This window comes from Sorex fumeus, unplaced genomic scaffold (assembly GCF_029834395.1).
Source record: "Sorex fumeus unplaced genomic scaffold, SorFum_2.1 ptg000125l, whole genome shotgun sequence".
NCBI lineage: Eukaryota > Metazoa > Chordata > Mammalia > Eulipotyphla > Soricidae > Sorex > Sorex fumeus.
In genome coordinates, this window is record NW_026606182.1 from 3,462,620 (window position 1) to 3,486,335 (window position 23,716).

Consider the following 23,716-nt stretch of genomic DNA (forward strand, 5'->3'; position numbering starts at 1 on the left):
CCCCAGGCTTAGCTGGGAGCAGGGGCCTGACTGTGGGGGCTGCGAGGGGGTCCCCCGGATGGGACACATGCTGGGGATGTGACCTACATGGACCCCTATGCCAGACCCTTTCCGACCCCACATATTAGCCGGCGGGTTCTGATGACAGGAAACGGGAGGCTTAGCGGAGACCATTGGGACTCAGGTCACCTTTGGCCCCGCTGTCGCTGTCCTCTGGGCCTGTGGCTGGAAGGCAGAGCCCGGCCCGCCGCCCCTCCCCCGAGCCGCCTCCCCCCTCCCCCCTGGTGCTATAAATGCTCTGTTGCCCCAGTAACCGGCCTGACATCCGCAGCCTCTTCCTCCCTCCCGCTCCTCCCCCTTCCCCAAGTTACCGGCTCCCTCTCCCAGCTCTGGAAGGTTCCTTAGAGGTCAGAGCATTCGTCACATCGCCACAGGCCTAGGCTTCCCCGCCGCCTCCAGCGAGGCCTGTCTTCTCCAAGGCAGCCCGCCCCAAACGGGGGCAGTCTGACGTGTGCGAGAAAGTTCTCTGGCTGGCCCAAAATGTCTTCCCGTGGCTCTTACTTCTCGGGGCCACCCATTTGCTTGTTTGCAGAACTGGCTTTGAGGGGGGTGGGCGCCTGTGACCTGTGAGGCCTCGGGCTGGCCGCCGGGGGTGGGGGGGGGAAGGCCAGGGGAAGGTTGAGGACCCTAAGGGGGGTGGAGGGGGGGTGGAGAGAGGGACCCTGGGCGGGGGGGGGGGGGGGGCTGAGATGGAGCTGGGGGTGTGGAGAAATGGGCTCGCTTGCCCCAGGCCATTAGGGTGGGGAGGGGGTCCCCAGTGCCCATCACCCTCAGACTCACCTGTCCCCTCCCCCTCGAGCCCCCCCCCCCCCCATCTGAATGAAACATTCGGTTCCAGATGTCACTTTCCACGTGGCCTTTATTGGCTTCCTCTCTGCTGGACGCCACCCCCGCCATGGCTGAGCACCTCCTCACAATGCTGCCCATAGCCAGCCTGGCCAGCCGGGCCCGCGGCCACCTGCTGGCCAGGCCCTTGGGTGGGACACGGAGCCCCAGGAGCACTGGGTTGAAAGTCCTTTCCCCCCGCCCTCTGCTTCCGAGAGCCGAGTGTACGTCAGACTCTGCTTATACTGATCACTGCCAGAGAAGGGAGGACCGAGGAGGGGGTTGTCAGGGCACCTCTGTGAGCTGCTTCCTTGAGAATTTCATTGCAGATGGGGCGGGGTGGAGCGTGGCTTCGGGGCTGCCCGGTTCCTTGCTGGCAGGCTTGGTCGAGGTAGGGCCTCTGTAGCCTGAAGCTTCTCACTGTGGTGGCATCTTGGAGCGGGACCCGGGTGTGTCCCGAGGGAGGCTGAGGAGTTTCTGAGGGACAAGTATGAGCTTGGGTGGGGGGAGCGGGCAGCACCCCCACTCTCCCAGCGGGGGTACCTCCTGGCTCCCCTCCCTCCCCCGCCCAGGACCCCGGCACCCATCAAAATCCAGGGGCTGCTGGAGTTCGTATTAAAATGCACGTTTCTTGGTCTCATTCCAGGGGGCTGGGCAGGGTCTTCTTCCAGAAGAATCCTGGGCAGAGCGGCTTCCAGAAGAAACCCCGATTTCCGGTTCCAAAGCACAGGACGGGCAGTTTGGGGGAGGGCTCTGCGTTGGCACCCCTGTCCAGGGACCCAAGGACCTACTCAGGAGGAGCCAGTGGGCTGGACAGACGGCACAGGATCAGGTGGCACCTTTGTGGGGCAGGGGCAGGGGCAGGGGCAGGGCGGCCACCCGCTGTCCACCTGGTATCATCATCCTTTTCTCCTCTTGGACAGGGAACCAGCTTCTGGGCCCTTCTGGTCAACAACTGCTCATCTCCGGCTCAGAGCTTCTGGGGCCAGGCGGCTGGGACCTCCTTTAGTGCAAATGGTCCAGGGCAGGGGGGCTTCGAAGAGCGAAGCTAAATGAGTCCTCTTGGGCAGAGTCCGGGGGCGTCGTGCGAGCCTCCCTTTGCATGCTGCTGGATTCTGAGGTCTGTCCCACTTGACAGATGCTGCAGGTGGCCAGGGTAGGACCGTCTTAAGCTGGTTCGGGCAGAGCCGGGGAATGGGAGTGCGTGCCCGGATGGGCCAGGGAGGGGATGACCCAGCTGTGGTCAGGTCCCGGAGTTGTGTAATTTGCTGAGAGCATTTCTGCCGGGGAGGCAGCGTGCAACTCTAAACAGAAAACCTACCTAACAGTGGGCGGGGGGCTCTGGTGAGCCCTGGGCTGCTCTTTCGGACCCAATACAGGTGGTTTCTGGTGATGACTCTGTGACGTGGGGTGTCCCAGGCCTTGTGTGTAGCCTCAGAGCAGTGGCTGGGACTGTGAGAGTCATGTCTGTATTGAAGGCTGGGAGGGAGGGGAGGGGTGGGTGATGCGAGCAGTCCTGGCCACCGGGTTGGGCCCTGCGCGTGGTGGGCATTGCGGCCGTGGCTGCCGGGAGGGAAGCTGTGCAGAGACACATCATTGAATCTGACTGAAGTCAACGGGCAACGCTTTCTGGGAGCTTGGCGAAGTTGGGAGGGAGAGAAAATGCATTGTCCACTCCTCCATGTGGCTCCCTTTGCATCTTTCTGTGTCCAGAGAGAGGGCCCGCTGTGAACGCAGCTCTCTGGAAATAATTGATTTTAGTCTCAGCTGAGTGGGTGGCCCGATGGGGGTCCGCTGGGCTGGGGGTGGGGGGGGGGGGAACTCCCCAAGCCCAATGCAGGCAAACGCATTTGTGTTCTCCACTCAGTGGCAGAGTGGGCGTGGGGCAGTGGGCTGAGTCTCTTGGGCCTGACCAGGGAAACTCTCCGTAGGCACCTGTCTGGCCCGGTCACTTTTCATCTGGCGGCTTCACACCGATTTCTCTTGAGAGGTCCGTGTCTGTCTGTGCCAAGGAGTAGATTTTCCAAGGGCAGGGCTGAGGTGAAGCCATCTTCTGCCCACTGCGTGCAGCTCCTCAAAGGGGCCGGGAGAACGGCACTGGGTAACTGGGTATTTCTTCACCCTCTTCCCGCCCAACCGGCTCTGCGGTGGTGCCCTGGAGAGCTGGGCAGCGCTCTGGTCCATTTTCAGGGCCATGGGGAGTGGTCAGCTGCCCCCTCCCGTTTCCCAACCCCCCCCACCCCCCCCCGCCTGTTTCTCAATCACAAAATCAGGCAGGACTCTCTTTTGCCGAACCATCGAACCCGGCTTTTAAAGGAGTTTTAGCGACTCCTTTACTGAAAGCCCAAGATCTGTGGCCTCGGGGCCACTGGGTGATCTTGGTCCGCTCCATCGCTGGCCCCGATGGCCTTGGGTGAGGGTCCGCTCATTCAGGCAGGGCTAAGACGCCCAGGAAACCTCCGATTCAGGCTGGGAGCTCACATCCTCCTCCCTCCGGCCCCGCAGAATGATGCTTCAGGGCAAGGACCCACTGACCGTTTAACAGTAGAGGCTTGGAACCTCCCTGGCTTCGATTGGCTGGCAGGGTTGATTTGCTTGTCTTTGAGCCAATCACTGAAGGGACCAACTGCCGGGGGCGGGGGGAGGGGAAATGAGGCGCTCTCATTGGTCAGACCTAGATCAAGGCCCACCCCTCCCAGAAGCACGTGCTGGAAGGGGGGGGGGGCAGGAGGGGTAAAGGAGGCGCTCCCATTGGCCAGACCTTGATCAAGGCCCACCCACCCCCGTAGCACGTGACCTGGGGCGGGGCGGGGCCAGGAGGGCCTGGGGACCGCTCCAGGATCTTGGGGAAAAGAGAGACGTTGGAGGGATGGATGTGCATCTCCATGGGCCGTGCGGTGCAGGGATGAGGCTGCTGCGGTCAAGCCACCCGAGCGAAGATGGGGGGTTGGGGAAGGTGCAGGGGGTCTTGCTGTGGAGGTCCCGAGAGCAGCCCTGCCCCCCACCTCCTCATTCTCCCTAACTGTGCTCTGCCGTGGCCTGAGTTGGGTTCCCGTTGGGCCAGTTGGCTTCATCCATCCCTATTCTTTTGGTGTCTAGAATTGACGTGTGGGTGACCCGTGCCCCATTGGCGTCCAAGTGTGCCAAAGGCAAGACACCCTCCTCTCCCCGCTCTCATTTCTCCCTCTGTTCCCTCCGGCTCTCTCCTCCTCGTTGATACCTTCCCCCGTGGTCAGCTTCCCAACCCAGAAAATCCTGACTCATGCCCGCAGCCTCCGGAAGGATGACCTGCCTTTTCCAGCCTCTCAGCTTCCTTTCCATTAGCGACGTCTTCGATTGCTTCCACTGGAAGCAAGCCCCTGTGAGCCCCTTGAAAGAACTGAGGAGACATCCTCTTTGCAATCTGCCGCTGGCTGGAGCCTTTTCCTGGGAGGGGCCTTTATTTCCTGGAAAGCCAGGTCATTCTCAGTCATTTGATCTTGCTCCCTGTCAATCCCAAACTCGCTGGCCCTCTCATCTCCCCTCCCCTCCCTCCCCACTTGCTCTCTCTGATCTTGTCCCTCAAGTTATTTGACAAGTCGGCAGGGAGCGCTTGAGTCCTGGCCAGCCCCTGGGCTGGGTGCTGTGGACCCAAAGGAGAATTTGAGCGTCTGTGCCCCAGGTGGGCGGGAAAGGGGTCCTCAGGGAGCTTGTTGGGCCTGGGGTGGGGGGTCCCTTAAAAAAGGGGTCCCTAGAAGGGCTATAGAACTCAGATGCACCCCACTTGAGTCTCAGGGTCTGCACAGGACCAGAATCCCGGCCCTGTGTAAGACATGGGACACGCTGGGTCCAGGGCGAGCACTTAGGGGCCTTTTCTGCTGCCGCCAGTGACAGAAATGTGCCTGTCCCCTCCCGCCCCCTCCCCAAAGGGGACAGTTGCAGTGTTGGGTTGGGGTCAGGGTGTCGCCGGCAGGATTCAACCACAGACTTGCCATCACCTCCTCTCACCTCAGCCCTCCCGGAGGTTGGCAGGATCTGCAGAACACCCACTGCGGGCACCTCGGGGTCCGGATGTGGCTGTCTTTTCTGCACCCCAACTTAGGGGCTGGGCTGCCCCCGGGGTCAGCTGGGATCCAGTGGGCAGGGGACACGGGGCCCAAGGGCAGTTGCCCACCCTCCTCCCTCCGAGCCCGCCGTCTCCTTTGCTCAAGAGCAAACTCTCTCCTCCTCCTGGGTGATGTCAGGACAAAAGTTCTTTGAAGCAAAATTACTTACCTAATTAGGCGCCGGGGAGCGGCAGGAGGGAGTGGGTGGGGGTTTTTGTTGATTTTTTTAGACTCTTAGCACTGACGCTGTGTGATAAAGTAACTGTGTAATTAGGAATTAGTTTCTCACTCCGGCAAGTGATGTCTGACTTGCGGCCCGGGAGGCAGGACCTCACCTTGTCTTTTTTCCTTGGGGGACCCGCTCCCTCCGCAGTCACCCAGGTGGGAGGAGGAAGGGGTCATTTCGGCTAAGTAGACCTTGCACCCCTACTGTGTGTGCAGTGGGACTGGAGGGGAGGGGTGGCATGACCCATCGTCATCACAGACTGGGCCGGGGGTGCGCCCCACACAAGCTCTGGGGGGAGGGCAACCCCGAAACTTGCCCAATAACAGCCTGCCGGCATTTCTTCCATCTCCTTGCCTGTGCTTTTGGGGGTCCCCTTCTAAGTCAGCTACTGCCCCCCTGGGTCTGCCCTGGCCTGCTACAGGGGACCCCCCCAAGCAGAAAGGTGGGAACAGAGCTTGGGAGCACTGAGTAGAGGGTCTTTAGGAAGGAAGGGGGGCGCGAAGGCAGAGCAGGGACTGTGGGGAAGGGACCCCGTGAGGCTGGAGGGGAGGGAGGGATCTGGACGCGTATTCCAGGAGGAGACTACAGGGCCCTGGGTGGGGGCTGCCCCCTGCATCCACCTGCCCTGACCTTCGCCCTGCCCTGGCCTTCGCCCAGACTCTGCGACTCTGTGCTGGCCAGTCCCCCTGGTCTGTCCCCCTCGCGCTGTGAGCTTCTAAGACACCCCATCACGGAGCTGCGCCTCCCCCCTGGTCCTGCTTGCCCAGCCCAGAGGCTGCAAGTTTGGTTCATCCCCCCTTTCCCCCCTAAAAAAATTGTGCATGAAATACAGTTGAGTCAGGACCTGGGTCAGAAGCAGGACGCTTCCGCTTCTGGAGAGGGTTTGAGCCCCGTCTTGGGCTTCTCCCCTCTTGGGGGGAAGGCTGTCTCTGTCGTCTGCCCTCTCGGGCCTCTCCCCTCCTGGCGTGGCTGCGGGAAACTGGGAGCAGAGCCAATTGGGGGTGTCTGGGGAAGGTGCGCCCCCACGGGGAGTGTTCGGAGGGCCGGTTGTTGGTGGTGGGGGGCATGACAGGGCCAACAACGGGTCACACCTGGTCTGCTTTGGGCTCCCGGAATGGCCACAGCGGGGCGGGCTGCCAGGGAGCCCGTGGGCGGCACAGGCCTGTCCCCATGGCCCGGCTGCAGCCCGCACCCCCGCCCTGCACCCCTGCAAGGCGTCAACCGGGCCCACGGGGACTGCACCCACCAGCACGGCCTGGAAGGGGGAGCCCAGGCAGGGGGCAGGCACTGACCGCCTTGGGGAGCTCCTGGGCCTGGTGAGCGTGTCCTCATTTGTGTCCACATGTGCTCATGCCTGCGTTCCCATGTGTGCTCACATACATGCATGTGGACCCATGCGTGTGCCTTCCGTGTACACGTGCCCACACATGTAACCGTGTGTGCACGAGTGTTCATGTGTGCCAGGGCGAGCCCAGGCGTATTGTGTGTATATGCTTGTGCGTGTGTGTGAGCTCATGTGACTGTGTTGGTCACTGCCCTGTGTGCTTGTCCGTGTGTGTGTGCCTGTGTGTCTGTGTGTCCATGGGTGCCCGTGTCTGTGTGTGCCCGTGTGTACCTGTGTCTGTGTGTGCCGGTGTTTGTGTTTCTGTGTATGCCTGTGTGTGCGTGTCTCCATGTGTGCCTGTGTCTGTGTGTTTGTTATGTCTGTGTGTGTTTGTGTCTGCGTGTGTCCATGTGTACTCATGTGTGTGTCTGTGTGTACCTGTATCTGTGTGTTTGTGTGTGCCCATGTCTGCGTGTGTCCGTGTGTGCTGGTGTCTGAGTGTGTCCATGTGTGCCTGTGTGTCTGCGTGTGTCTGTGTGTACCTGTGTCTGTGTGTCTGTGTGTGCCTGTGTTTCTGTGTATGCCTGTGTGTGCATGTGCCCATGTGTGCCTATGTCTGTGTGTCCATTGTGTCCATGTGTCTGCGTGTGTCCATGTGTGCCCGTGTCTGAGTGTGTCTGTGAGTCCATGTGTGCCTCTGTGTCTGCATGTGTCTGTGTGTGCCCATGTCTGCGTGTGTCCATGTGTGTCTGTCTGCATGTGTCCGTGTGTGCCCGTGTCTGAGTGTGTTTGTGTGTGTCTGTGCCTGCGTGTGTCCATGTGTACCGTGTCTGAGTGTGTCTGTGTGTCCATGTGTGCCTGTGTGTCTGCGTGTGTCCGTGTGTGCCGCCCCCGCAGTGCCTTCGTCACGCATCTCGGCTGCCGGAGCTCTGGCTGTGAAGCAGGAAGATGACAGTTTGCCTCACCCACGCGCGGAATCCTCAGACAGCCCCGCTCCCCGCCCGGCTCTGCGGCCTGTGCTGCCCTCGGCCCGCCCCACCTCTTCTCCTCCGAGTCTGGGGGGGGGCTTGTTAGTTTGTTGAGCCCACTCCTCTGTGTGGGGAAGCATGCGTGTGCTGGTTGTGTGGGTGTGTGCTGTGCGGTGCGGGTGTGTGTGCTGGGAGTGTGTGTGTGCTGTGGAGTGTGGGTGTGTGTGCTCTGGTGTGTGGGTGTTTGTGCTGTGCAGTGCGGGTGTGTGTGCTGGGTGTGTGTGTGTGCTCTGGTGTGTGGGTGTTTGTGCTGTGCAGTGCGGGTGTGTGTGCTGTAGTGTGGGTATGTGTGCTGTGGTGTGCGTGTGTGTGCTGTGCTGTGTGGGTGTGTGTCTGTGGTGTGTGCGTGTGTGCTATGGTGTTTGTGTGTGTACTGGGTGTGTGTGTAGCATGCATGTGTGTGCTGGGCATGTGTGTGTGCTGTGGTGTTCGTGTGTGTGCTGGGTGAGTGGGTGCGTGCTGGCTGGTGTGTGACTGGTGGCTGTGTGTGAGGAGGGGCTCGCAGCCCGGCCTGGAGGATGGAGCCTCCCCTCCTAGGGCTTTTCCTCAGTGGCTCTCCCCTCAGGGGGCGGGGAGGCTTCCCCACAACAGGACGGCTTTGAGGTTGTGTGTGGGAAAAGCCTTCCTTTCCTGCTGAACCCTGGCAGGTGGGGCTGCCGCCTGTTGGGGGCTCTGGGTCAGGGAGGGTCTGCAGTCCCCGAGGCAGAACTTCAGGGTGGGAGCAGGCAGCGTGGGGTTCCGGAGGATCTGTTTTCAGGGAACCACAGAGAGGCCTCTAGGGACCTGCCTCCTGTGGACATCTGGGAAGGCTTCCTGGAGGAGGCAAGCTGCCTTCAAGGACCTGCAGGGCTTGTTGAGGGGTGGGGGCTGTTTGGTGAGGCCCCGAGGAGGGGGTGTGGGTGGCCCTGGTGTGGCTGTGCTTTTGCTTTTCTGCCCTGCTCCAGTGACTTCTCCCAGAGGGTCCTGGACTTTCAGTCATGCTTTAGTCTGAGGACCAGGCAGACGGCTTTCATGATGGTGCCTAGAGGGGAAAACTTTTCTTTTAATCAAATTTTTTTTTATTAGTGTTCACCCCCAGTGGCTCCTGGGGGTGACCTGGGCCATACCACACAGTGTGGGCCCCGGAGTGGGCTTGAGCTGAGAGCCTCCCTGCGTTCAACCCCCTGGAGCCGTCTCCCTCACCCTAGAAAAGAGAATTTTAGGTCACTTACTTATTTCGCCTCCCCACTGTGGCAGTCACACACTCGGTGGCAGTGTCGGTTGTGGTACAGGGGCGTGCCCCAGATCACGCGTGACCCGTGTGGGGTTCGGGCTGTCCTCCTCGGAGCCGTGTTGGGACCCTGCGTGGGGGTAGGGGGGAGTCTGAAAGGACCCCCAGGGATCTGTGCTTAAAGCGTGAGCAGCATCTCTGGGGCTCAGCGTTTGTGGGCAGAGGGTCCCGAAACCAAGGCTCGGGGGGTTGGGGGGACAGGGCTGGGCGCGCGTGGTGGAGGATGTAGGGATCTGCCACCTGTAGATCCTAGCCCAGGCTAGTGGCGTGAGGTGGGTTTGGCTTCTGGTGGGGACCTCTTCCCCGGATGGGTATACTGGGGACCCGCTCTCACCTTACAGCCTTGCCGTCTGCAAGTTCAGTTCCACCCTGCCCTGGACACTCGGCAGGGACGGGGCGCAGGTATTCACAGATCCAGGGGGCTACTTCCATGTTCAGCACCCCAGGGCAGGCTCCCTGGGCTCCCTGTGCTGCCCTCTGGGGCCTGGGGCCAGCCCTTCCTCTTTCTGAGCTGCCTGGGAGCTGGACACACAGTGGACCCCAGGTCTCTGCTCCCTGCCCGGGCCCTGGGAACCTCAGGACAGTCCAGGGGGCTAGGCGGGGCGTGTGGGCGTAGTGGGAGGCAACCACGTCCATCCAGGGCTCCACCCACCCACCCTGCCCACTCCAGGCCCCGCCCACCAGAGCCCCACCTGCTGTAGGTTCTGCCCACACCAGGCCACGCCCATGATGCCCCACCCACCATATGCCCCGCCCACCACGACTCCACCCCATCATAGGCTCTGCCCACACGAGGCCACACCCACCAACGCCCCGCCCACCACAGGCCACACCCCTCATACTCTCCTCTCTCTGCAGGATGGTCGAATACTCCCTGGACCTGCAGAACATCAACCTGTCCGCCATCCGCACCGTGCGAGTCCTGCGGCCACTCAAAGCCATCAACCGCGTGCCCAGTGAGTCCCTTGGCACGGAGCTGCTGCTCCTGCCAGCGCCAGGCCTGTGCCGGCAGGGCCCATCAGTGCCCAACGAATGGGGGCCCAGATGTGGGCACGCCTGGCACTGCCGTTTCCAGGAGTCTGCCTCTCGGGGCAAGGCTCGGGGGTGGGGGGGAGAGGGTGGCCGCCGTGGGCACGGCCGGGGGAGCAGTTGTGCCCGGCTTCACTGGGCCCAGTGACTGACTGAATTCCAGCTCCCCAGCTCCTGCCTGGGAACAGCCGCGCAGCCCTGGGCACCTCTGGAAGGGCCCTGGAATGAGTTGGGAGAAGCGTTAGGGTTTCTGGGGCTGGAGCGATAGCACAGCGGGGAGGGCGTTTGCCTTTCACGCAGCCAACCTGGGTTTGATTCCCAGCATCCCATAGGGTCCCCGAGCACCGCCAGGAGTAATATTTGAGTGCAGAGCCAGGAGGAAGCCCTGTGCATCGCCGGGTGTGACCCTAAAAATAAAAAAAGAGTTATGGTCCCTGCATCCGACCGTCCAACAAGCTTCTCACTGCCTCTTCCATGCGGTGTCCTTACCCTAAGGCCTGGTTCTGCAGTGCCCGTTCCCGGCACACGGGGTCACAGTGGGAGGGAGCCGTCTGCAGGGGAAGGACAGGCCTGTCTGAGCAGCAAAGGTGCCTGGCCCAGCCAGCCCACCCTTTGTCCACTGAGGCTGAGAGAGGCTCTGGCCTGGCTTGGTCCTGCAGCACGCCCTGGGCGGGGCTAGGGGCCCCCCAGCGATCTGAACCTGGCTCTGTCCTGCCCCCAGGTTTCCTCCCGCCTCTACCTGAAATCGAATCCCTTCTTCCCTTCCCGGCCTGGGCCTCAGTTTCCTCCTCCACACACGGGCTGCTCCTGTTTGGCCATTCCTCACCCCCCTTCCCGGCCGCCTCTGGGCACTGGGGGCTGGTGACCTCGGGGATGGACGCAGAGGCCAGGCTCTGACTGGCTTATTTATTCACTTGCTTATTTATCTTGGCCACAGCTGGCGGTGCTCAGGGCTTACTCCTGGCTCAGTGCTCAGTGATTGGGATGCCGGGGATTGAACCTGGGTCTGCTGTGTGCAAAGCGGGTGCCCTGCCCGCTGTATCTGCTCTGGCTGTTTTTTTATTGTTGAATTTGGGGGCTCATTTGGCAGTATTTGGGGGCACTGTCATTGGTGTGCGGACAATCCTGGACCCGGGTGCCATGCCCTGTGCCCAGAGTCCCCTGAGAATGCATGACCTGGCCGGGCCACGGTCTCTTAGAGGTGCCACCTGGGAGGGTCCACAGTCGCCTCCTCTCCTCTCCGTGTCTCAACGTGTTCCAAGAACTCCCAGTTAGTGCTGGCGCCTGCTCTGCCCAGGGTCACCTTCTTGTAGCCTGCCACGCCCATGTCCACCACCAGGTGGCAGGCAGGAGAGTCGGGACCGGGCAGCGTGGGAGGCAGGGGTCAGCCCTGGCCTGGCTGTGGGAGGAGGGGCACATGGCCAGCTGGGGTCCCAGGGGTGCTGGTTCTGGCTTTGGGTCTGGAGCTGTCATGTGTCTGGCGAGAGGGAGGCGGTGTTTGTCTCTGGGCCTCAGTTTCCCCTCTTCCTAAAGGAGTGGAGCTCTGTACTGACCTCAGGTGCCCTTAGCTGACCTGTGGAGGGGTCTTGGGAGGAGCTGGCAGGGGCTCTGGGGGTGGCCAGGGTGAGCCCAGAGGCTGGTTTGGGTGTGTCTCTGCCCTCCGGTCCCGGAAGGTGGCTGATGGTGGTACCCTCCTGGGACCCTCAGCTCCGGCTCTAACCACTGAGCTGCCTCCTGGAACCACAAGCAAAGTACTTCTTTCTGCTGGGAAAGTCCTGTTGAACGGGAGCCTGAACCTCCGTCCCCTGGCCCAAACATGGACGGGACCAGGAGGGCCCAGAGCAGCTAGACACAGGCCGTGGGGCGAGGCTGACCTGTCCCCTGCAGTCCGCTGACCCTGCCCCATGCCCCTTCCATCCCGCCGTCTCTGTCCTTATACCCCCCTGCAGCCCGCCGTCCCTGGTTCAGGAAGCAGAGCTGTCAGTCCCAGCCAGGGGAGAGAGAGCAGCGTCTGGGGACTCGCCCCGTGCCCACGGGCTTGCTCTGGTCCCGGGGCGCACACATCCTGGTAATGGGGACCAGCTGGGCAGCCTCCTCTGGTTCTCAGCAGAATTGGGCCAACAAGCCTCACCTCTATAGAGTGTTGGTGTCTGTGAGGAAGGACGTGCTGTGTGACCTTGGACGGCCGTCAATGTCGCCTTTTGGGGACTTGAGGGGGAGCAGAGGCTGGTCTGGGGACATGCGTGTTGACGGCATCCCTGGCAGAACAGCAGACCCTGAGTCCACCTGGAGAGCCAGGGCTGTCTGTCCAGCACCCTGGAGGGTCCCCAAGCTGCTGGTGGGAGAAAGGCCTGGCGGTGCTGGTGGGGAAGGGAGGGAGGGAGGGAGGGAGGGAGGAGGGAGGTGGGGACGGGAGACTCAATTCCCCAGGGCTGCCACCTATCCAGAAGAGACAGAGCGTGTGTGGGGAACAGCTGGCTGGGACAGCTGGTGGGACCTGACTTGGTACTCGTGAGTGCAGCCAGGACCGTGACAGGAGCGGCATGCGGGAGTGGGGTGGGGGAAGCTGCCCCCACTTCAGATGCTACTTGGCAAGTCAGCAGGGATGATTCTGGGATGCGATGCCAGGCCAAAGAAGTGTCATTAAACCTTCATTGTATTATTGATTTGTTCACCCCTCGATCCATCCACCCATCCATCCATGTATCCATCCATCCATCCATCCATCCATCCATCCATCCATCCATCCACTCATCCATCCACCCATCTATCCATCTGTCCATCTGTCCATCCATCCATCCACTCATCCATCCACCCATCTATCCATCTGTCCATCTGTCCATCCATCCACTCATCCATCCACCCATCCATCCACCATTTATCTCCCCATCCATCCATCCATCCATCCACCCATCTATCCACCATCCACCCATCCATCCACCCACCCACCCATCCACCCACCCATCCACCCATCCATCCATCCACCCACCCACCCACCCACCCATCCACCATCCATCCATCCATCCATCCATCCACCATTTATCTCCCCATCCATCCATCCACCCATCTATCCACCATCCACCCACCCACCCACCCACCCATCCAACATCCATCCATCCATCCATCCATCCATCCATCCATCCATCCACCTATCCATCCACCTATCCATCCACCCATCTATCTACCCATCCATCTATCCATCCATCCATCCATCCATCCACCCACACATACGTACATCCACCCATCCAAGGTAGCATCCACAAGTGGTCATCTGACCACAACAGATGTGGGGTGGTTAAAACAACTCTAGGTGACCAGACCCGGGCTCCAGTGAGTCAACAGGGGTCCCTCGGCTTGAACTTTGAAGGGTTGGGGAAGGAATTTCTGGAATGAGCAGGAATCATTTGGGCATGCAGGTGGGGGACCTTTAATGATTCCAGGGCGTGCACCCGATGGCCTTGTGGAGGGCCCATGGTCCGAGAGGGCGCATAGGGCCCTCCATCCGCTCTCAGACACTTCCCCAGCTGGCCTGGGGCCAGCAGCCATGTCCTCGGTGGCCCGGCCTTATGCTGCTGGCCCGGCCTCCCGAGTGCCCGCTGTGCCCTGATTAGTTGGCATTGGCAGTGCCAGGAGCAGCAGACGGCATCTCCCAGTCGCCCGGTGCCCTCCGCTGACCTGGCCAGGCCCGAGGGTGGGGGCCTCCTGACCATGAGGGTCTGGGGTCCGGCTCGCTCCTGGCATGAGTTCGATGGTTTGCACACGAGCTGGCCAGGCTGAGGGGTGGTGCTAATTGGGCTGACAGTGCTGTGTGCACAATGAACCCTGGAGCTCTGGGCAGATACATGCCAGGAAGCGTACCCCCGCTGCCAGCCCCATCAGGTCTCCTGCAGAGGGTTCAGACTAGGGGTCCCCAGGGAAATGGGGTGAAAGGCTAAGGGACTCTGTGGTTTGCCCACCTGTCATCTGTCCCCTCCCGACTCTTGACCTTAAATGCCCTCCAGAAACTCTAGATCTTTCCGCCCTCCCCCCCCCCCCCGTGGTATCCACTCTCACCCCACACCCCAGCACCTCACACACATATACACCAGGACCCCCAAACTATTTTTTTCTTTTTGGGCCACACCCAGTGATAGTGATGCACAGGGGTCACTCCTGGCTCTTCACTCAGGAATTACTCCTGGCGGTGCTCAGGGGACCCTATGGGATGCTGGGAATTGAACCCGGGTCAGCTGTGTGCAAGGCAAACGCTCTACCCGCTGTGCTATCACTCCAGCCCCATGACCCCCAAACTTTTGTATGTCCAGATGGGGCCTCGGGCCTCAGAGATGGGGACCCTCACACCCGCATGCTGGACTCTGGCTTTGTGGGTGGCCTTGCTGGCGGGGTGACCAGCTGCCAGTGTGTGGTTGCACCTGTTCGCCTCTTGGTGAATTTGACAGAGTCTGGTTTTAGAGAGGGGACTGTTATTTTCTCCAAGCCTGGAGCTTAAGAAAAGTTGATGAGGGGCTGGAGCAATAGCACAGCGGGGAGGGCGTTTGCCTTGCACGCGGCTGACCCGGGTTCGATTCCCAGATCCCATAGGGTCCCCCAAGCACCGCCAGGAGTAATTCCTGAGTGAAGAGCCAGGAGTGACCCCTGTGCATCACTATCACTGGGTGTGACCCAAAAAGCAAAAAAAAAAAAAAAGGTGATGATAAGGAGAGTTAATACAAATGCTCTCTTAAGAAGGCCTGCAAGGGGCCAGGGGGGAGGGGCAGTGGAGAGGGCATTTGCCCGGCTTGCAGATGACCTGGGTTCGATCCCTGGCACCCCTTATGGTCTGAGCACTGCCAGGAATGATCTCTGAGCACAGAGCCAGGAGTAATAAACCCTGAGCACTGCCAGGTATGGCCCTCAAACAAAAACCAATCAAACAAACAAACAAACAACAACAACAAAAAAACCCAACCTTTGGAAATGGCCTGCCTGACGCTGCACCACTCTGCCTGGTTACTCTCAGGCCTTCCAGGAGCTCAGGGTTCGACTTCTTGGTTGCCCTAGTGGACCTCTAGGAATTTCCTTCATTTCATGCAGAAATTAGAATTTCCAATTGGAGAATGTCGGCGTCAACTTTGTGGGATCAGGGCTGGTTCGTGCATGGGCACTTGCTCATTTCCTCTCCACGGTGAGGTTGGCCCTGCCGGTTCCTGTGTGCAGAGCTAGGCCGGCCTGGGCGCTGTCCCTGCAGAGGACGCGGCCTCCGCTCCCGTGTCCAGTGTCGGGAGTGGGGGACAGCGAAGCCGTTGACTCTCCTGCTCTCCTGAGTCGATGACTTGACTCCGGGCCCAGAAGGACGATCAAGGTTGGGGGCGGGTGCTCCCTGTCCCGTGCCCACGCCTCCTCAGAGAGTCCCCAACTAGCTAATCATGCCTGGGCTCGGTGCCTCCACCCCTGGGGCTGCCGTGAGCGAGGCTGGAGGAGGGCACGTGGGGAGACCAGGGGCCAGGCTGCCATGTTGGAAGCCGCGGCTGGTTTTCCAGAGCCTTCCTGAATTCCAGCCTCTGGAGAACAAGAGAATGTAATGATTGAGCACCAAAGGCTGAGCTCGGCGGTGCTGTTCAACCCAGCCAGCTGAGGAACGCTAAGCCCTCCTGGCCAGCACCCCCTCGGACTGAATCCCACCCATTTGTGGATACCCCTCAGAATGAGCTTTATTGATTGACTGATTGATTTAGTATTTCTTTTTGGGTCACACCCGGCAATGCACAGGGGTTACTCCTGGCTTTACACTCAGAAATCACTCCTGGTGGTGCTCGGGGGACCCTGTCAGATGCTGGGAATCGAACTCGGGTCGGCCGCGTGCAAGGCAAACGCCCTCCCCGCTGTGCTATCGCTCCAGCTCCGATGTTAATTACTAATTGGAAATCAGCCCCCGTTGAGCGGGCGGTGCAGGCCCCCACGGAATCCCCGTCATTAACAACCCCTCCTGCAGCACCCCCGGCGTGGGGAAAGGAGGGTCAGGGCCCCAGGCTGTCCCCTCCGGTCTGCCACCCTCACCCCCTCGGCTGCTTGCTCTGTTCACTCAACAAATGGCCCGGCAGACTCGCTCTGGTGGCCTGAGCCAACTGCTGCATCCCAGGGGGAAGAGAAGGAGAAGGGATGAGAAGCTGGGGTTTGGAGAAGACTCTGGAATTTGAAGGGGGTGCAGTGTGCAACCTGCACAACTGTCCATGGCGGCCGAGGCAGAGTCAGTACAATGACTTGGCCCCTGTGAATGAGCTCTATATTGATGCAGTGTGGACATTTCCAGCTCAGAAAGCAGAACCGCCCCCTCTCCCCAATCCCCGCCCCTGGCCCGATCCTTGGGTACAGGATGGGGTGGCTCAGGGGGGCCAGGACTGAGGGGCCCTCATGATTCTGGGTAACGGGCTTTGCATGTCCCAATCCCTGCCCTGGGTGACAGTCAGATGTCACTCTTCCCAGGTCCCTGCAGGGGTCTGCCCAGAAGCCTTCTGGAAACCCCTCTCAGCCACCCCTTCTCCTCCCGGGGGAGATTCCCATCTCTGATGCAGTTCACCAGCTTCTTCTCATGGGAAACAGTCTCCCCGTCAGGAGGGGAAGGGTGTTGGACACGAGCAAGGGTCCCTGGGTTGGGGGAAGTATCAGGTCACTTGGCTGATGTCCCACCACGCGTTGGCCGTGTGCCCACGGCTAAGCCGTGTGCCTTTCCTGCGCCGCTGCTCCAAGATTTGATGGCTACAAAGCATGTCCTGATGGAGACCAGGCTGTGCGTCTCCCTGGCAGGGTCTGACCCTCTGCAGGGGCTCCCTCGAGGCCCACTCACTCATGTAATGGTGACAGCGTCGTTCCCATGGCCCCCAGGAGGAAGGGCAGGTGTCCAGCAGGAGGTGGACGCGGGGCGGGGGGAGGTGCAGTCCGGAGCCCGTGGCTTGACTCTCACTGCTCTCTTCCTCCCATTCTCTCACCTGCTCTTCTTCTGCTTGCTGTCTGACCGTCACCATCTGACTGCCACCATCTGACCGCTGCCATCTGTCACTGTCTGACCACTGCCATCTGACTGCCACCATCTGGCTGCTGCCATCTGACTGTCACCATCTGACCGCCACCATCTGACTGCCACCATCTGATCGTCACTATCTGACTGCCACCATCTGACTGCCACCATCTGACCGCCGCCATCTGACTGCCACCGTCTGATTGTCACTATCTGACTGCCACTGTCTGACCACCGCCACCATCTGACTGCCACCATCTGACCGCCGCCATCTGACTGCCACCGTCTGATTGTCACTATCTGACTGTCACTGTCTGACCACCACCACCATCTGACTGCCACCATCTGACCGCCGCCATCGGACTGCCACCATCTGACCGCCGCCATCTGACTGTCACCATCTGACCGCCGCCATCTGACTGCCACTGTCTGACTGCCACCATCTGACCGCTGCCATCTGACTGTCACCGTCTAACTGCCACCATCCAACTATTTCTGTCTGACTGGCACCACCTGACCGCTGCCATCTGACTGTCGCCGTCTGCCTGCTGCTCCGGCCCCTCGCCAGGCATGCGGGTCCTGGTGAACCTACTCTTGGACACTCTGCCCATGCTGGGCAACGTCCTCCTGCTCTGCTTCTTCGTCTTCTTCATCTTCGGCATCATCGGCGTGCAGCTGTGGGCCGGGTTGCTGCGGAACCGCTGCTTCCTGGAGGAGAACTTCACCATGTGAGTGCAGGCCCACCCTGGAGCCCTTCAGGGCCGGCCCCTGTGCAGGATCATTTGAAGTTGTGGCAGGTGCTCCCCACTGAGTGCTCCCGGTCCATAGATGCTGATTCTTGGTGGTGCAGGATTTAAGAGTGTGTGTGTGTGTGTGTGTGTGTGTGTGTGTTGGGTGGGCGCTTGGCCTGGACCCTCTGATCCAGCACAAAAGGCCTCGTCTCTCTCTTGGGTAGCAGCGAGTCTCTGTGCAGACGGGCCCTCACTGCTCATTCAACTGCTGGCGACACTCAGCACCTGGGGGGAACTGGGCATCTCGGCTGACACAGTAGACGCTGCAGAGGGAAGGACGAAGGGTTAGACCTGAGCAGAGGGCAGGTGGTGGGGTGAGAGGAAGCGGAATTCCTCCCACAACCCTGAGCTCCCCGGGGAGGTGACCCCGCAGACCTGCTGGCTGGGCAGAATGCGCGTCCCTGCAGACAGCGCCCGGCCACAGCTGCTTAAGCAGGCATTGGCGGAGCTGTGAGTGTGGGAGAACTCGGACACCCCAAGGTCCCCGTGGGCCCGAGGCAGGGGATGGCGCCCGCGTGTCTGAACCCAACCGGCTTCCTTCTCCTGTGGATTGGCCACTGCTGTGCTCCAGGTCCAGGGAGGGAGAGTCTCTCCCTCCGTCTTCTCCCTCTGCACACGGCTAGGCCAGCCCGGGTCATGACAGCAGGTGGGAACACTGGGCTGGGAGTCCCTGAGTCACACACAGATGTCGCCAGGAGGCCCTCGAGTCGTGTCCTCTTACCATCGGCCATCATGCCAGTTCGTCTGTTCTTTTTTTTAAAATTTTTTGCTTTTTGGGTCTCATCTGGTGATGCTCAGGGGTTCCTCCTGGCTCTGCACTCAGGAATTACCCCTGGCGGTGCTCGGTGGACCATATGGGATGCTGGGAATCGAACCCGGGTCGGCCTCATGCAAGGCAAATGCCCTAACCACTGTACTATCGCTCTGGCCTTTCGTCTGCTCTTGAGGTTTCCTTCCGCGGACGCCTCCTGTGCCCAGTCTCTGGCCCCCTGCAGAGGGTCACTTGGACTGGGCAGCGTCCGAGTCTCACCTTGCTTGGCTCTGTGAGGTCCACGCCGGCTTCATTGTCCTCCCTGTCCAGTCGATCTGGGCGGTTGCTGGGGGCTGGGGTCCCTAGCTCCGGGGGATGTCCTCTTTCAGATCGGAGTGGGTGGCCTTGCCCATCCCTGGGCCCTCCCTGCCTTTGCAGGGTGGCGAGTGGGCCCGCCCTTAGCGTCCTGAAGTTTTGCCAGTGGTTTTTCCTGGCATGGTGGCACCACGCGTTAGCTGGCAAAGTTGAGAGTTCCTGCGGCCCCATGTTCCGGCCGAGGCTGGCATTGTCTGTCCTTTGGGTCTGAAAGTGTCCAGCACATGCCAGAGATTCTTACAGCAGCTGCATGTGTGTTTTCCTGACCCATGGTGGCGAGAGGCACCTTTGCACAGGCCTGTCCGCCTTTGTCGGCCTTCTGTGAAGTATATGGTGTTCATTTAAAATTGTGTCTCAGGGCCCGAGTGATAGCACAGCGGGGAGAGTGTTTGCTTTGCATGTGGCCAACCTGGGTTCTATCCCCGGCATCTCATAGGGTCCCCCAAACACTACCAGGAGTGATTCCTGAGTGCAGAGCCAGGAGGAACCCCTGTGCATAGCCAGGTGTGACCCAAAAAGAAAAAAAAAATGTGTTTCAGAGGCCAGTGGGTAGGGCACTTGCCTTGCAAGCATCCCACCTGGATTTGATTCCCGGCATCCCATATGGCCCCCTGAGCACCACCAGGAGTGATCCCTGAGTGCAGAGCCAGGAGTAAGCTCTGAGTACCATCAGAACTTGGCCCAAAAACCAAAATAAAATTGTGCTGTCTGTTTTGTTTTTCTTACCTTTTTTTACATATCACGATCACGATCATCCTGTTGTTTGTCGATTTCCTCCAGCAGGCACCAGTAATGTCTCCTTCTTCCTTTTCATTTCATTCATTTCATCATCCTGTTATTCGTCGATTGCCTTGAGCAGGCCCCAGTAACGTCTCTTTCATCCTAACCCTGAGATTATATTCAAGGCTCTTTAGGAGAATGAGACCCATCATTGTTACTGGTATTTGGCATATTTGGTAGGCCACGGGGAGTTTGCCAGACTCTGCCCTGTGGGCAGGCTACATTCGATAGCCTGCAAGTTTGTTCAAAGTAGGAATGAGATAATAAGATGTCATAAAAAGATGTCCTGATAAGGTTCCAGGAGCTGGATTTTATAGTCTCTGAGTCTTGGCCGTTGATGGGATTACATGGCGCCAGGGGGCCAGGTGGTGGGTGTGACCTCCGCCTACTGGAATTTGGAGGATCTGGGTGGAGGATGCTCGACTCCAATCCGAGTAGGCTGGGAGATCTCGGCCCCGGAAACCGCGTGGCTTTGTCCCTCTGCCAGTACCTTCATGTGTGTGGAGAGTGGTCTCAGCATGGTGGTGGCTGGTCCTGGAGGTCTTCGGCTGCTGGAGTCCTGGTCGGGGTGGGGAGGAAAGCTCAACCCGCTCCCCTCCAAGGGGCCCCCGGCGAGGAACAGCCAGGCACGGGGGCAGAAGACTGCCTCCTTCTTCCTAGCCCTGAGATTTTAAAAGAGCCATTTCAATGCTCTTTCAGGATTGGGAGAATGAGACCCATCATTGTTACTGGTATTTGGCATATTGAGTACGACAGGGAAGTTTGCCAGACTCTGCCGTGCGGGCAGGATACTTTTGGTTTCTGCCAGGTTCTCCAAAGAAGAACTGAGTTTTATAGTCTCTGCGTCTTGGCCGTTGATGGGACCAACCTGGCGCTGGCGGCAGCTGGTGGGTGTGACGCCTACCTACTGGAAGAAGGGGGGTCTGGGTGGAGGAGGCCCAGTCCCAATCCGAGTAGGCTTGGAGACCTCAGCCCCGGGACCCGCATGCCTGGGTTCCTCTGCCAGTTCTTTCATGCATGAGGCCCGTCCGGAGTGTGGAGAGTGGTCCCAGCATGGCCGTGGCTGGCTCCGGAGGTCCTCAGCTGCTGGGGCTCTGCTCGGGGTGGGGAGGGGGAGAGAAACTCAACCCTCCCCCCTCTAAGGGACCCCGGTGAGGACAGCCAGGCGCGTGTATGTATACACAGACCGGGATTATAAGTGATGAGCGAGTAGTATAGGTAGTCTGTGCTTGCGGATTCTGATGTTCGCCCCACTTGGCTGCATTTCCCTGTTCTGCTCTCTTAATGAAAAAGCTCCCATTTGTAATCGTAGTTGTAAAGCTCCAGGTTATGAACCAGTTTTCAGCATTGCTTTTGATGTCTAGACAAAGAATTCTTCCTTCTCTTGGGCCATGGAAATATTCCCTGACATTTTCCTTCAGAAGAAACTTTTTTTTTTTTGTGGGGGGGGAATCTCATATTTCTCATTTAGATCTATGTGTTCTGTCGCAAGTAAGGATGACCCTGGGGTGACTTGGGGTGAAGGTCTATTCTCCTAGGGGCGTCGTTTGTCCCAGTGCCTCAGTGGCGAAACCCACCTTTAGCTCTTTAGCTCTCGGGACTGTCACCAGGGTCTAGAGCAGTGAGGGGCCCAAGACACTAGGGTGGATGTGTGGGGTCCCTGTCGCCCCTCAGAAAGGCTGAACCAGCAGGGACTCCAATGCCAGCCCCTCCCACCCTGACACCCTTGCAAGACAGGAAATGATCTCTGTTGTTTTTATTGATGTTCTGCTGTTATCGGTGCGGTGATCAATCAATCTCTTCCTGTGTATCGATCATTTTATTTGATTTTTCAGTGGATTTTCTGTTCTTCAGGTCAGGGGTTCTTCAACATAATGAGTTATAAGAGATGTTAATGGTTTAGATAATCTGTGTTTTATTTGTGTTTGGGGTACAAAAGCTTTATTCTAGAGGAGGCAAGTACGGTTGTAGTTTTTTGTTTTTTTTACTGTTTGATGTTGATTTGGTTTTGGGGTGATTTGGGGTAAGGCCCAGTGGTGCTCCGGGGCTACTCCTGGCTCTGAGCTTGAGAGTGACTTCTGGCGGTGATGAGGGGACCCAAAGCAATGACAGGGGGTCTAACCAGGGTCCTACGCATTGCAAGGCAAATGCTTCACCCCCTCTGGGGCGTTTTTGTAAATAAAATTTCATTGGAACACAGACATACCCTCTTAGCTGTTCCCTGGGACTTGTTGGCATGTTACAGGGGCCAGGTTTTATGAAGGGGCAGAGGTGTTATAAAGGATTGTTCCACACTATCGCTCTACAAAAAATAAAAAAGGTTTTTTTGTCTTTAGGCCCGTCCAACAGAGGTGATGGTGGAGTCACCATCTGCCTCCCTGGGGAGGAAGCTGAGGTCCAGGGAGGGAGAGTGACAGCCACAGGGTGACAGCTCCCCCTCAAGCTGCTGCATAAAACTCAGCACCCAGGGACTGGAGGGATAGCACAGCGGGTAGGGCATTTGCCTTGCACACGGTCAACCCGGGTTCGATTCCCAGCAACCCATATGGTCCCCTGAGCACCGCCAGGAGTCGTTCCTGAGTGCAGAGCCAGATGTAACCCCTGAGCATCACTAGGTGTGACCCAAAAGGCAAAAAAAAAAAAAAAAAAAGAAAACAAAACAAAACGAACAAACAAAACTCAGTACCCAGTAGTCCAGAGGGGAGGGCGCTTGCCCTGCACGAGGCTGACCTGGGTTTGATCCCCAGCACCGCGTGTGGTCCCCTGAACCTCACCAGGGGTGAACCCTGTGCACAGAGCCAGGAGTCGGCCCCGGGTGTCGCTGGGTGAGGCCCCAGACCAAACAGACAAGCAGCTTCTCCGCTTGCCCAGAGAGTTCAGGGGAAACGCAGTGCTGAGGCCCCTGCCGGGCCCTAGAGGGGTGCAGTGCCCCCGCGGCAGGGACGACCATGGGGCGCACGCACCCCTTCCTGCTCCTCCTGGGCCTGACCTGTCCTCGCCCGTCTCCCCCACCCTCCGTGGACAGACACGGGGACGTGGCACTACCCCCGTACTACCAGCCGGAGGAGGACGACGAGACACCCTTCATCTGCTCCCTGTCGGGGGACAACGGCATCATGGGCTGCCACGAGATCCCGCCGCTGCGGGAGCAGGGCCGCGAGTGCTGCCTGTCCAAGGACGACGTCTACGACTTCGGGCCGGGCCGGCAGGACCTCAACGCCAGCGGGCTCTGTGTCAACTGGAACCGCTACTACAACGTGTGCCGCACGGGCAGTGCCAACCCCCACAAGGGCGCCATCAACTTCGACAACATCGGCTACGCCTGGATCGTCATCTTCCAGGTGAGCCGGCCCGGCCACGAGTGTCCTGCAGCCCGGCCCGGCCCCCGCTGGACAGGGACGGGAGCTGAGGGTGTCAGCACCAAGTGACCCCAAAGTGGCTCTTTGCGGGACGGGGGGGGGTGTCACAGGTTTCTGGAGGCAATAGGTCCCAGCTGACCATTCTTTGAGGGGGAGGGAGAGAACTTGGGGTCCCTCTTGGGGTCCCATGGGAACAGTTTGGGGCTCAGGGCCCTCCTGGTGGAGGTGATCACCTGTCAGGAGGCTGGCTGCAGGACACTGTGTGTGTGAGCGCACATGTGTGCACATGTGTGCTGATGCCTTGCCCGGGGGCTCTCGAGTTCACTGTCCTCTCTGAGCCTGAGAGGCCGGGCCAGCACCCTCGGCTGCAAGGGGGGAGGGTGGTGGGTGCCCAGGGCCTAGCGGGGGCAGCGGGCAGGGCAGCGGGCCGGCAGGGCGCTCAGACTGTGCCCCGCAGGTGATCACGCTGGAGGGCTGGGTGGAGATCATGTACTACGTGATGGACGCACACTCCTTCTATAACTTCATCTACTTCATCCTGCTTATCATCGTGAGTGGCGGGGCGTGGGGGGGCGTGGGGGGCGGGCTGGGGGCGTCCTGCGCGTGCACCCCACTCACCCACCACTCCTCATGCTCACCGCCGGGTGCCGCTTCCTTACTGCTTTTCGAGTGCACAGCCCCCCAGACCCTTCTGAGCACCCGTTGTGGTTTCATCTTCCTGTGGAGGCCCCCGAGCTGGATGCCAGGACTTGGGGGGGTGTCCCTGGTCCCCGTGGCTTCTCTCACTGCCACCCCCAAGACAGTGCAGATGAGACCTCG

The 23,716-nt window shown here is 59.7% G+C and overlaps 1 protein-coding gene across 1 annotated transcript in view; it reads left to right on the forward strand.

Moving 5' to 3' along the window:
* Positions 1–23,716, forward strand: part of CACNA1I (calcium voltage-gated channel subunit alpha1 I) — an 82,131-nt gene that overhangs the window by 27,639 nt on the left and 30,776 nt on the right. Inside the window, 4 exon segments of the mRNA XM_056137405.1 lie at positions 9,677–9,774; positions 17,410–17,569; positions 22,564–22,879; positions 23,355–23,447. Of these exon segments, the coding sequence (XP_055993380.1) occupies positions 9,677–9,774; positions 17,410–17,569; positions 22,564–22,879; positions 23,355–23,447 (667 nt within the window).